Source organism: Eptatretus burgeri, chromosome 6 (assembly GCF_056783735.1).
Source record: "Eptatretus burgeri isolate ZD-2024b chromosome 6, Ebu_testis_v1, whole genome shotgun sequence".
In the NCBI taxonomy this organism is placed as follows: domain Eukaryota; kingdom Metazoa; phylum Chordata; class Myxini; order Myxiniformes; family Myxinidae; genus Eptatretus; species Eptatretus burgeri.
Genome location: NC_140966.1, coordinates 77099888 through 77114419, shown reverse-complemented (window position 1 = coordinate 77114419; position 14532 = coordinate 77099888). Strand labels below are relative to the sequence as shown.

The window sequence follows — 14532 nt, the reverse complement described above, 5'->3', positions numbered from 1 at the left end:
GAGCTGCAATCACCTTACATAGAGGAATTAATCAATTCATAAACCATGCTCTATCCTGTGTTGGTGCTGTCGAAGCAGTTTCTACGGCTTTGGGTTTACAATCCTAGTTGGGTCGCCACTGTTGGAGCAGGAATTTGTTCGGGGTGCCAGAGATCGCTCACCAACTCATGATGGACACCGTGGAATCTTTAACATCCACCAACGAATCCTGGCAGACGGAACATCCGTTTCACGTCCATCCGATAGATGACACACATTGATGACTCAACCTGCGAAACACCAGGATGGTAGTTTATAGCTGCGTCAGGTTTCAGATCCATGCTAGACAGCTTAGAGGCAGGTGTGCGGACCTCTGTGCCATCCTATAAGCCCATACAGAGGAATACTTGTGAGTGGTGTTGTGTGGGAACCGATATTATACCATCTTAGGCTACTTTCTCACAACCTGATTACTGTGCAGTGGAACCACAAAGGTTCCACTGCACAGTAATCAGGTTGTGAGAAAGACGAGGAAATACCTCGTTTCATGAATCACGTTTATTTCCTCGAGTTTTATTTCTATTTTTTTTGTAATCCCACCCCTGCTCTCATCTACTCACTGAACCAAATCAAGTGTGCACAGGTAACCTGGAAATGCACATGATGGTAAATCTGTCATTCCGTAAATGCTCGGTTCGAACACAGGAGGCCACCGGTCTGAATCAAAACCTGCATCGCAAAAAACAAAAAGATGTAATTTTCTCTAAAAGACAAAATCGTCACAAACTCAACCCGTCACAATTACCGGAGGCTGTGTACATTCACCCTGTTTCACAATGTCTGTGAGCACGATATCTCAAACTGTTATGTACAGATTCGGATAAAATTTGGTCGACTGGTTGGGTGTGTGACAATGACAAATTGATGAGATTTTGGTGAAGGTCTGAATCCGGATACTATAATTTTTAACTGATTCTTCACCATTGAGAAGAGACAGGACCAAAAACGAAATGTGGCATGATATTTCAAAAACTTGGTGGATTATTTGGTTAGAAAGCAAGGACAAGCCGAATAGATTTTGGTTCAGGTGTGGATCCAGATCCTGCCCATCAGTGAGATACAAAACGTAAGCTGTTCAGCCTGGTGGGGGTTTGCACTCTACCGAATGCCGTTCTCGTATTGGAATGAAATTTGTAAATACATGATGGGAAGTTTGACCATTGGGTTTAAGCACTTGTTTATGAGAAGCAGACCATGCCAGGCCTGCAAGTTCGAGAAACCACACGGGGGAGCTCAAACATGAACCCGGGTGTGTGGGAGGGTGCGAATGTCGAGAATGAACTTGGGTGTGTGGGGAGGGGGAGGTCAAAAATGAACCCTGGTGTGTGTGGGGGAGGGGCTCAAAAATGAACTGGATGTGGTGGCAGGGCTCACAAATGAGCCCAAGTGGAAGGGGAGTGGGGAGTGCTTAGATATTATCCCGAGAGCATGGGAGAGCTGACGCTAGGGTCCTGAGTTTGAGCCCTGTCAGCCGAAGAATTAACAACAGGTGGGGTTGACTCAGCTTGTCATCCTTCAGAGGTCAGTGGAATGAGCACCAGTGCACTGGTAATAGGGGCACTGCTTCAGCAGCATAGCTGCTTCCCTAACCAATGATGCAACCAGCAGCCACAAAGGCTGCACATGAGAGTGTGTGTGTGTGTGTGTGTGTGTATGGGGGAGCTCAAAGATAAACCTGGGAACAGTGGGGCTAAACAATGAACACAGGTGTGGGGGAGAGAGTTGGATCAGAAATTAACCTGAGTGCAAAGGAGCTCACGTATGAATGTTGTGAAGGGGGCTCCTCAAAAATTAACCCATTGGGGGGGGGCAGGTGTGCGGGTGGTGTACTCATGAATCCGGGCCCACAACATGTACCCCACATTTTGTGAAAATGCATTTTCCACTTTCACTCTGCCTGGGAATAATATTTATTTAACATTCCAGCCATCACAGCTCATTAAACTTGGAAGAAATACAGAAGTAAAACTTTATACTATCTACCCAAAATTGTGTTATACATGGCAAGAAAATAATCTGGACTCCGGTCCCTACAAGGGCTTAACTAAACGCTTTGGGTGATGGATAAGTATGTATGCTGAGTTGTGGGCCCTCAGTGATGGAAAGCAGAATTCAACATCTGTACACCAGGCCTAGTTAAAGGCCCTTCCGGCAAATTGATTTCACTTGGTCGCGGAATCGGACACCTCTCCAAGGTCAAACTCCGAGAGCCGACACGTCACCGGATGTGCGAAGAGGGGCTGCAAAGCGGATCACCAGTGGAGAGATCAGCTCTGTCCACACCATGTGCCCTCCACCGGTGAGCACGCCGTGTTACCTAAAACACCGAGGAGAGACATTTCGTGCACTAGTCGAGCTTGGTAGTAGTGTATCCGCATTCCGGCCACATAAATGTCAGCCCGGTAACACACAATCTTCATCATGAATCACACCATCAATCAGATGGGGAAAATCAACTCCCCCGACGAAAGACTCATCTAATACTTTGGACTTTATGTAATGAGCGAATCACACTGAAGAATGAAGGCCTGGTCTGTTTTTGTTCAACACCAAACAGCATTTGCAATGTCATTCAAATTACCCAACTTTGTGAAGAAAAAATTCCAGCGGCTGGAGATCCGAGCATCATCTGGTCCTCATCAGTACTTCCCACCCACCACTCTCCTGAGCTTCTCAGCCTATGTATGGTCAAACTCACCATACTCCCAAAGGCCTCAAGCCAAACAAGTCTGAACGGACAAAAAACTGGAGGCCATTTTCGATTGTAATGACGACGACGACCCGATTCCCAGTCAAACACACTCATGAAGTTTCTCCAGGAACAGTCTGTTCCCATGAAGCACAAGGGACAAGTCTCTTAGCTGGATGTCCACGACATGTCCAAAGAAGTAACAAGTACACGCAAATCCAAAAAAACATCAGCACAGGTCTTCTTGAATCATCCGCTTCACAAATAACAAATCTTTCTATGCAAGTTTCTTTTAGTTACAGAGATATCAGATCCAATTAAAATAATAATTTTTCTTTTCATCGACAACTGAACAGTTTCACGACCTTTGGCCATATTGTATGAATGTGCTCGACACAAAGGCCATTTAAAAGCCAGCCGCAAAGGGCGAACCAGATTGCCCGGAATGAGACCCTATGCCGACAAGTCTTATTCAATTTCCGTGCTTAGTCGTGTACAAGAGTGGCTGCCTGCCTGGCAGCACTGCTGTAGCATGCAAAGATAAGCATCTGAGCCTTCTGCGTGTCTGGATTAGTCAGCTATAAATGGTTTTCCAGCAATGTCAGAACAACAATAAATAAATAATTAATAAAATCCAGGATCCGGCCACCGGACACGAATATCAGTGGAAAAACTTTTCCATCGATTCAACTTTGAAAGACGGCAAAGAAGAGATGGCATCGGAGCCTGGGTAACGGTCTTTTCTGGCGAAAAAATAAATAAATAAAACAATCACGTGAGATTGGACACCGAGAACCTCGGAAATCTTAGCTCGGACAGCAAGCGTTGCATTAGTCCTGGCCCCTGCAGGCCGGCCAGCTTGGCAGGCTCATTCGGGTGGGTTTTTAGATGGCATGCGAGCAACCTTTTATCATGCCACTCCATTCTGCAGTGGAGAGCATTCTCTCCTCAACATTCTTCCCAGAGCGTTGGTGCTGCCGAAGCAGCTTCCTGAACCAGGGTTTTCCTGGGTGGTTTGCCATCGCCTTCCCAGCAGTAGTTTGAGCAAGAATTTAGAACATGGCCAGGGTTCCGGCGATAGCTTGCCTACTCTTCGTGAAGGACGTGGTGGATATTTAACATCCACCAACTAATGCCGACAGATGGGACACCTCGTTTAACGTCCATCCGAGGGACGGCACACACACTGATGAATCACTCTGCCTGTGAAACACCGGGATGACAGTTTATAGCTGGGTCGGAATTCCAACCCAGGCTACACGGCTAAGCCGTCACGGCTTACAGGTGAGCGTGCGTACCTCGAGGCCATCCTGCAAGCCCAGTGGAGAGCACCATTACATGCTATAATAACGTAACATAAAAGTTTCAGAATTCAAACCATCTGCCATTAATGCTGCGTATAATGGCAAGCAAATGGAGTGGGAAATCCGTGGAAAAACACGATGCTTTCAAGAAGACTAATGTTACGCATAGCTCAGCCATTCTGGATATTTAAAATACAGCGCGACAACTCACTTCACCAGCTTCGGTGGCATAATGGTGAGCATCTTCTCAGAGTCTGGGAGGTCGGTGGTTCAAACCTCGGCCATGCAATATCAAAGACTTTAAAAATGGTTCGTGCCGCTTGCTTGACATTCAGCATATAAAGGCATAGAGCATGGACAAAACACTGCGAAGGCAATGGCAAACTACCCAGTACAACCCTTACCAAGAACCTGCTTCAGCAGCAACAATGCTCTGTAAAGAGTATGGTTTCTCAAAATAAATAAATAAACTCGCTTCCATTTGCCACTGGACCACATCACTAAGACGTCATGTCACAAAGGATCACAATCACAATTTCCTTTCTCCCCCATAAGGGGTGAAGCTTGAAGGGAGAAAAAGAAAAACTCGATTTGGAAACAAATTAATGCATTTTACAAGATTATTTTACCAAGGGAAAAGAAAACGATCGTCAGGATTATTGTTGATCAGCAATTACACCGCTTTGCATTTTAAAACAAAGCGGTTTACTTTGGCTCATTACAAGGCAATCACCTCTCTCAAGGCTCCAAACCACCAGATTTTCCATTGGAGCTCGAGTTCTGTGGCCCAACAGCACTTGGGCCTACGAACACTGAGGAGCATGTGGGAACACTTATGCACAAATGTTTGGCAAAGCCACTTTCCCACGACAAGATGCAGCGTTAGTTTTTGGTGCGCTGTGACTGAGAGGAGAAAGGAGGGAGGGCAAAAGGTGGGTGGGATGGTGCAGGCCACAATCTGCACCATGCAACGAGGGCATGGGAACATAGAGAATGGAAGGGGGTGGGGGGGGGAATAAATCTATCCTTTACCACTTCCTCTCCAGGAGTTCGACTAATTTCACATTTCAGTTCCCGATATCCGATTTATTAATTTTTTTAGAGAGAGAGCTTGCTGAGAGTTTACTTTCTTTCTTAGGGACGCCAATTAAAACAGCACCTAGAACAGAGCTTTGAGTTCCGATCATACCACTTTTGATCTCAAGGTTGATCTGAAGACCTGAGGTGCAAAGAGCACCCAACACATGGAAGCTCAACCACATGCACTCCCTAACAAACGATGCCCACTTCATTATGCTGAAAATCCTGACTCGATCAGTGGCATTGCATTCAAAAAGAAAATAGTGCCCTGAATCACTGTTAACAATCTAGACAACGAGTTAGCTCGGGCAATCGTTCATCAAATCGTCAAAAGAAACGGCCGTTAATGCAAAAGCCTCAATGGCAGTTTGCTCACTTAAGGACAGAGGTCCCACATGGCCAAGACTGCTCTTTGTCAGTATACGAGACAGCGGCAATGAGCGCCAGGAAACTTCAAATCCCTGCGGCTTGGAGTTCCATCCCAAACTCACTCCCATGTGCTCAAAATAACAACCTGAGCTCAGTTTTTGACGCATTGCGAGCCTGACCCCACGTTCAGCTCTCGTACAATGTGGGGGTGGAAACTGAGGAGAGAAAAAGTATGTCTCATGGAGTTTAAGCACTTTCACAAGGTGCATGCTTCAGAAAGAAAGGGCATTCACAGTTTTTTCGATTCTTATTTTTTGGGGATTGATGAGGTCATGCTTCTGTGTTTGTCATGCTTGATCTTTTCTTGTGGTCTTCACAAGGTTCTGGCCGGTTACAGCCAGGCAAAGCATGTTGAGAGAGCATGTCCCATTCCAGCGGGTGCAGGTGACCAGTAACAATAAGCGAATGAAGTGGTGGCCCCAGGTCTGCCTGGATAAAGGCAGCGAGCGGTCCAGCAGCAAGTTGCTGGTCAGTTGCTCCGACCCGTGCCAAACCAACACATATCGTGTTCTCAGTCAAATCTGCAGGCCAAAACATGCAGGAATTTTAAAGGGCAGCAAAATGCTTACTCAGAGAGTAGGTTAGAGAAAGTGACTCATACAAATAAAAAAAGGAAAATAAGGACTTTTCGAGACTTCTTTCAAAAGACGAAATGGTAGTGTGCCATGGGCATTTGGACTTGCAAATCGTACAACACCACCATCAGTCCTCGCCAGTGTCTTTGCACTTTTATATCATCAATACATTCAAACTCAACCTACTCTTGACCATGCACTGTGGCCACCCTTTTGAATCTGAAGCTTGAACATTGCACAGTGTTGTTCTCACCGTGTTTGCCTAAGTTTCCATCTCCCTGTTCCCGCCGCCGCTGCACGATATCCAGGAGCTGCTCGGCTGCCCGTCTCACAGACATAAACCGTGGTGGCTCAAAAATACGTCGGCCTCTGCAGATACCACCAATATGCAGACAATGCAATGCAGACTGATGGACAAAGACAAGTATCAACACCAACCAAAATAATGCCTCGACAATGGGAGGATGATGGGAGAAATTGCCAATTTTGAGAGGGTTTTTTTTAATCTCATCATGCTTCGTGATTGCTCCTTACCTCATCATATTCTCCACCGTTTGCTCCTTCATTTTAATGTCTGGGAAAAAAAAAATATGAAAAGTCAGTTATACAGACGGAAAAACAGCACATGATCAAAACTTATTCAGGTGTCAAGTCAGCAGGTTAAGATTCAAGACGGTGGGAGTGCCGTCTGATACCTGCAGCACACGGCCTCACAGCCACATCCAAACCAGAGTAAACCGAAGTGTTGTGATCTTCAAAGCAAAAGAAGAAGCAAACAAGGGAATTGTATGCACCTGCTGGGCCTAACATGTCATAAGCAGGCCAAGATTTTTTTTTTGTATACCTTGGTCGAGGCTCGTATGAGAGCTAACACACAACTCACAGCAAGGAGGCATGAGACAAGAGGGGTGGGAGTGGAAGGGACAAAACAGTGGGGAACAGACACATGAGGTGAACTGTGGAAGGGAGAGGGATGGGGATGGGATGGGGAACATGGTGAAGAGAAGATGGACATTACAGGTACTTTCAGGAAGGAAAGCAGGGGAATTGAAGGAAGTGGGCTTGGGTGGATTATCGGGGGTAGAAAAGATCGAGGATTTGGATGGGGGAAGATAAGAGGTGGTGGTGAACAGCTGTTTTGAAAGCCTGGAGGGAAGAATGGGAAAGAATAGAGTGAGGAAGTTTATTCCAAAGGTGGGAAAAAAGAGGAATGAAAGAGTGAAGATGAGCAGTGATTCGTGATTTTGGTAGTTTTACCAGAAGGGGGTTGTTGGCGGACCTTGAGCGCCCTGTGGAAATGTGGTGGGGACAAATCGCAGAGAGAGCAGGGGGGGCAAGGCTGGAGAGGAGTCGGTAGAAGACAGAAAGACCACCGACCAACCTGCGGTGATTGAGTGAGAGGCCCAAAGACTCAGCTTCATTGCGGGAGGTGCCGATGATCTTAAATGCCCTGGTTTCGACAGCGTTAAGCCGAGAAAGGTGGGAGGCAGATGCACCAGCCCAGAGGGGAGAGCAGTACTCCATCAGGCTACGGACAAAAGCTTTGTAAGTGGTCAGGAGCTCAAGAGGGCCGAGGAAGGACTTTGCACGACGGAGGATTCCCAGTCGGCGACTGGCTTTTGGGGCGAGGTTGGAAATGTGACTTTCCCAGGAAAGGTCATGGCAGATAGTGAGACCCAGAAGCTTGAAAGAAAAGACTTCTTCCAGAGGATTGTTGAGAAAGTGGATGGGGGGGTTTTCTAAACGGTCCTTTCGAAGAGACATAGTGAGAGTGTGAGATTTGTCTGGATTGAAAGACATGTTCCACGTGTAGGGTTTCTACATCGGGGCATCGTTTGTTAGGGATGTTTAATTCTTGAACTTGCCTGGTGTGCAAAGCCAAACACACAGACAAAGTAATTGTGCAAAAACAACAACAACAATACTTATGCCTCCCAACTCCCTTCGCACAACTTTTACCCACCCCACACTTTGAAGCAACAACACTGTGGAATACCTCATGCTAACATTAGGTATCCTGCAAATACATCAACCAGGGACACACACAAACGCAAACAAACTCAGCCAGACAACTGCAATAATGTTACATGTAATTGCAATACGATGGGGGCACTTTCCCCGAGGAAAACATGATCGAAACACTTTGACCACATACCAAGGAGGCAGAGGGTGTGTAGGCCCATGCTGCGGTTGCGTGTAATCTTATCATAGAAGCTCTCTGGATTCCAAGTTTCTGTCCAGAAGACAATGGACACCGTCTCACCAAAGCTGTACAACTGTGAGAAGGCACAACGGTGTAATTTTCTGATCAGTTTCATCATAGAAATAAAAAAAAATTAAATAAAAGAAAAAGAAAATCAACCTTGTATTTATTCATTTAAATTAATTATTATTATTATTATTATTATTTTACATTGATACAAGGGCTCCTAGTGGAGCATGTGCTTAAATCACATGTTGGACAAAGAGGTGGAGGTGTGCTGTAAGTCTGGATTATTATTTTTTCTTTTCAAGTAAAAGGATCATGGAAGAGAAAATAGCCTGGATCTTTTGTTAAATCAGGAAGGAGTTACTGGAATAACGCATGCATCCTGGAGGAACTATGGGGAGGGTCAGAGGGTTGAGAGAGCAGATGGAGCTACACCATCGGAGAGGTGGGAAAATAGCGGCCACTGACCTGTCTCTGATGTGAGAGCAACAGACCTTGTGCTTTGGCCTCACTGGGGAAGATGCCAATAATATCGAGTGAGAGCTTTGGATTCCACAGAATCCAAGAGAGAGATGTGATGCTGGTGTGTCAGCCCACAGAGGAGAGCAGGACTCCATTAAGGCTCTGTCAGCTGCAAATTATTTTTAAAGGAATGACTTGGAACAACAGAGGATGCCCAGTCTGCGGCTAACTTTGGTGGCCAACTTCGTTACATGGTCAGCCCAACAGAGGTCATGAGTGATGGTGAGGCCTAGTAGGTCAAAAGATTGAACTTCTTCCAGCAGCTGACTATGGAAAGAGATAGGTGGGTTCATTCGAAGATTCGTTCAGAGTGACAGGGTGAGGCTGACAATTGCCAGGATTGAAGGGTGTCAAGGTTTTCCAGTGTCAGAGAAGTCGTTTATATAGATGAGTGGAACAAGACAGAGATCAAAACAGCAATCTCGCCTCTACCAGGATCTAAGAGCTGAGGTTTCTATTGATGGCGAGGCATTAAACAAACAAGTGGAGTAATTCAGAAACCCTACCAGGTATGAAGGTAGCCTTGTATACCACAGGCAGAAAATATGGCAAGCAGGGCATAACGTCAGACTGACTGCATCGAGTACTCGAAATATGTTCAGGTTGATGGCCCTGACATCTTGTTTAAGATTTAGGATTAGTTCCGAGCATCATAAGCCATCGGTTTAGATAGGAATGCTGTGGTTTGAATTTCTGACTTATAATTTATAGAAAATATCGATTTCTGAAATCTGAAAAATTATAGAATTCTGAAAATCATAGATTTCTGAAAGAAAACCATCATAGTTTTCTGAATGTAATTGATAGATAAAAAGGCCAACCCAATCACTATGATTAAACAATAACAGTACAAACAAGAAAAAGAGAAATCAGAGCTTGCAGACCCTCACCAGAACTGCTTTTATGTGGTGTATTGTGTGTGGTGCTTGTGTATTGGTGTGTTATGTAATAATAAGATATCATTAGAACTGCCACTTTATAACTGCTGGCAGTGATGACCGGGTACCAAGACGCCCCGCTTTGATCGGGCACCTGACCCTGACCCGTGATGTTTATTTATTATTATTCATTATTCAATTGAATTTAGAATGGGATTAAAATAAATTCAATTAAAACAGGGAAGACCAAATAGGTACAGTCTTGCATTGGAGTAATCAGAAGGAACCCGAACAAGCAAAAAGCAAAGATGAAGTCATCAGGAGGAACCTGGATAGGATTCACATTTCAGCTGCTACTCCTCTACCTCCAAACCCATCCAGGCACAGCCAAGTGAGCCTCATTCAAAAAAAATATAAAAACCCACATCAAAAAATTAAACAATTCTGGCTGCCAGACCATGTGTCCGATCAAGTTGAAATTTAAAACATGTGTTCCCCATCACTACTACAGCAGATCATAAATGTAAAGTTTCACTTTGATTGATTAAGCTGTTCCAGAGAAAACATTATTACTCAACAAACTTGTACACCCATGACTTGGGGAACATTTGTATGAAGTTTCCCCTCGATGTGTCCAGTCGTTCTGGAGATGATTTTTTTATAGGTTTGAGGGTAAATCCAATATGGCTGCCAAACCATGTGACCTATAATGTCATATGTGAGAAACTTTTGTTCCTCATGGATAGGCAGTCATACGTGTAAAGTTTTTCCTCAATCTGTTCAGCCACTTAAGAGAAGAAGATTTCTGAAGGTTTTTTTTTTTGAAAACAATATGGCTGCCGAATCACATGACCGATGAAGTCATATTTTTTTTTCTGTGGACCGTTTTATCCCTAGATGACCCTCAAAATTTTTAATACCGATCCGATGTGGCGTTCTGCATACGCAATTATGACGTCGTAATGAAGGCACCTGTGACGACATCAAAAAAAAAAATCACAATTTTTCCCCATGAGGAGTACTTGCTATGCATGAAGTTTCAATTTTTTTCCTTGGTGTGGTTTCAGAGATACAGAGGTTCAAAGTTTTTCTGTTTTTCCAACAAATGCAAATGGTCTTCAAATTTCAAGTCAATCGGATGAAAATGGAGGTTTTTAGAAAATTTGGCCTTTTGGCCTAAGTTGACCTAAAAATTAATATGTAGTTGAATTGAGCAACATGATGTGTAAATGGTCTTCAAATTTCAAGTCAATCAGATGAAAATTGACAATTTTAGAAACAATTTTAAAATCTGGCCTCCTTGGGGTTGACCTTAAGGCCTATGTTGACCTTTGATACCCTCAAAAGCAATAGGTGGTTGAATTCAATGACCTGGTATGCAAATAGTGTTCAAATTTCAAATCAATCCAATTAAATTTGAGGATTTTCGACAATTTAGCTCAAATTGGCCTATTGGCCTATGTAGACCTTTTTGGTCAACCAAATTTTAGGAAACTTCAATGCGGGACCGTCGCAGGGTCGGTGACATTAACCTCTGAAAATTTCAGAACGATCGGTTGAAGCACTCATCGGTTTGGCCTGGAGGCGAGCGGACAGACAGACAGACACACAAACAAACGGCGGTGATCAACATACTTGTCAAAAAAACAAAATAATTTTTTTTTGCCAAGTCACAAACAAACAGACCCAAACGCAACACCCTCTCCTTCGGTGAGGGTAATAGATAAATAAACAATATCCCCCTTCTGCCACGCGGCGGGGGATAAAAACCTCAGCTGTCTGAAAGAAATATAAAATTAATTTAATTGATAATATGATGATAAACCCAGGGTGAAAAAACAAAAACGTACCATTAATGTGCCAGCGGGCATACACAGGTCTACAACTCCTATCCCCCCCCCAACCCCAATTTCTCCATTCCCCCTCCCCCAACCCCCAAGTCCTCAATGCCCCCTCCCCCACTCCCCAAAGCCTGAGATGCCTTCTCCCATCTCTGCCTCCCTCCCCACCACAACTGTCCCACTCCCCCTTCTTAAAGTCCTAACCCCCCCCCCCTCCAAATGCCTCAATCTCACGATTCTTCAGTGAAATGAAACGTGAGATGACGCAATGTTCAGTTAGTTAAGCAAGCTAAATGATAAAAAAACAAACATCTTAGGTCATTCGTAATGGAAAATGGACACAACCGCAACTCTGACAAAGATCTTTATAACGATATGGGTTTTGTGGTCCCTGGTCGAGTAGTTAATGAGAAAATCATCGGATAGACAGAGAAACAAACAAACACAATTGGCATATTATTTAATATAGCATAATCAAATCAGGCATCCAGAAACACAGTTGTCTCAATGCACGGACTCATGGACTGGTGCCACAATTACACTGTTTCTTGGTTACTTATTGAAGTTTTTTTTTTTAGTTTTTATTATTTTACATGCAGACTGTAGCTGCTGGTTACATCATTGATGGGAGCACGGCTGTGGTGCTGATGCAGTGTCCCCTGTTTCCATTAAGCTGGTGATCTCAGATCTCGGAAGGATTTTGCTGATCTCGGAAGGATGACAGACCGAGTCAACTCACCTGAAGTTATGTAACGGAATGACAGGAGCTCAAACTCAAGACCCTACGGTTTTATGTAGCCACCCAAACAGTTAAACTCATTTTCCTGAGTTATTAAGACCATGAAACTTACCAATAATAATAATAATGATAAACTGAAGCCTGCCATTAGCTTAGCGGTTAGGGTGGCTGGCTTGGGCTCCAAGGGTCCTGAGTTTAAGCCCCGTCGGCCGCCGACTTAACAACAGGTGGGGTTGACTCGGTTTGTCATCCTTCCGAGGTCGGCGAAATGAGTACTAGTGTACTGGTAATCGGGGCATTGCATCAGTGGCACAGCCGCACCCTCAGCCAATGATGCCACCCGCAGCCTTGGGGCTTACAAACAAAAGTGCGGCATACAAAAGAGGAGGAGGACTTATTCGTGCCTGTCGAATGTGTGCATTATGGTCTCCTTGAAACCAGTAAGTTTCCTGTTTGGAATTATTTTGTTTGACTGCCAGGCAGGCAGACAGAGTAATAAACCAATGTCACCCGCAGGGTGACCCGTATCTTGCCAAAAGGTGACCACGTGTGACTTCTTTAAGGTCACACTGAGGTGAACAGAGCTGCTATCCACCAGGAGCGACTCCTTGAGGAATATCTGCCTACGAGAGATTCCGATGAGAATCGTTCTACAGAGTAACCATGAAAAATATGCGTTTGCCTCATAACGTCACCAAATGACGTCATAATGTCTCAAGCTTGACATATCTAGAAAGCACTCATCGAGGTGTTCAATTTGAGGTACTACACGATATGGTTCCTAAAACTTGAAAATTTGACCTTGGGGTCAAATTTGTTCGACCTGAGGCGCTAACCATGAAGGTCAAGGACAATCGCCACCAAAAATTAATCAGCTGAGCGCCAGACCATGAACTATATTCCCATGAAGTTTGAAGACGATCCGATCAAAATTACTCAAAAAATAAGGGTTTCGTCGACTCCCCTGATTTGCGACAAAGTGACCTTGACCTTTGACCTTGACCTTCAAAATTTTATGTGCTGAAAGGGACCTCTATAGGCCTCTGATTTGCGAATTTACAAAAATTTCCAATGATAACTGTGCTCTGCAGAGTGATTTATACGTGATTACAGACAAACAAACAAACAAACAAAACAAAAAACATATAAGCTGACTCACATATCTTGCAAAAACTTCGTTTTGGCAAGATAACAAACATTATCTCACTCCTCTCTGCGCATGTGTGATCGGGTCGAATTCAGAGCCAATGTACGGCAAAACAAAACACTCGTCTTTCTATTCATGTTCAAAATATAACATTAAATTTAAATATGCCGTTCTTCGATCATAAACCGATTAAAGACAGACTATTCCTAAACGCAATTATGACAGTTCAAGGCCCTGTCACACCTTGACGATTTAGCCAAAGTATGCCTGACGTATGCAAAATTGGGCTAAAACGCCGGCACACGTCGAATACGTTATGCGTAAGTTTGTATACGTTAAGAGCACGCTGACATATGTCTTAGTACGCTGGCATACGTCATAGTACGTTGGCATACGTCATAGTACGCTGGCATACGTCGTAGTTCGCCGAGCTGTTAGACAAAATTTCCATGCTTGAAATTTCCTGACGTATGCCAGTGTATGACTCACGTTCCGCATAACGCTGGCATAAGTTGTAGGCACGTTAGGCGATCGTTGACACACGTTACTTGTAAGTTACTCATAAGTCGAAACACGTCAAGGTAATGGTTAGCGTCAGTGTTCCAGACTCCCTGTTTTTTTTGTTTTTTTTTGTTCTTTGGTATGACGGTGATGTTGACACTTCGATTTCTAGTGCGATTATAATATAATATAATTAATAGGCTGCCGCTCAACGATTTAAATCATAACCGCACGAGAAATCGAAGTGTCAACATCATCGTCATACCGGAGAAAAATAAAAATAAAAAATAAAAAAAACCAGGGAGTCTGGAACACTGACGCTAACCATTACCTCGACGTGTTTCGACTTACGAGTAACGTACAAGTAACGTATGTCGACGTGTGTCAACGATCGCGTAACGTGCCTACAACTTATGCCAACGTATGTGGAATGTGTGTCATACGTCAAGAAATTTTCAACATGCTAAAAATTTATCGACGTACTACGACGTATGCCAGCGTACTACGACGTATGCCAGAGTGCTTTTAACGTATACAAAACTTACCCCTAACGTATTCGACGTGTGCCAGCTTGGTTCG

General features: G+C 44.2%; 1 protein-coding gene across 2 annotated transcripts in view; it reads right to left on the bottom strand.

The window, feature by feature from the left end:
• Window positions 1-1925: 1925 nt before the first annotated feature.
• The window catches only part of DPH5 (diphthamide biosynthesis 5), a 50788-nt gene continuing 38181 nt past the window's right edge, over window positions 1926-14532 (bottom strand). For both annotated transcript variants that reach the window (XM_085885746.1, XM_085885747.1), the window contains 4 exons: window positions 8272-8392; window positions 6651-6690; window positions 6370-6485; window positions 1926-6062 (listed from right to left, as the gene is read on the bottom strand). In XM_085885746.1, coding sequence (XP_085741872.1) covers window positions 5812-6062; window positions 6370-6485; window positions 6651-6690; window positions 8272-8392 — 528 coding nt within the window. In that variant the 3' untranslated portion in view covers window positions 1926-5811. The remainder of the gene's footprint in view (window positions 6063-6369; window positions 6486-6650; window positions 6691-8271; window positions 8393-14532) is intronic.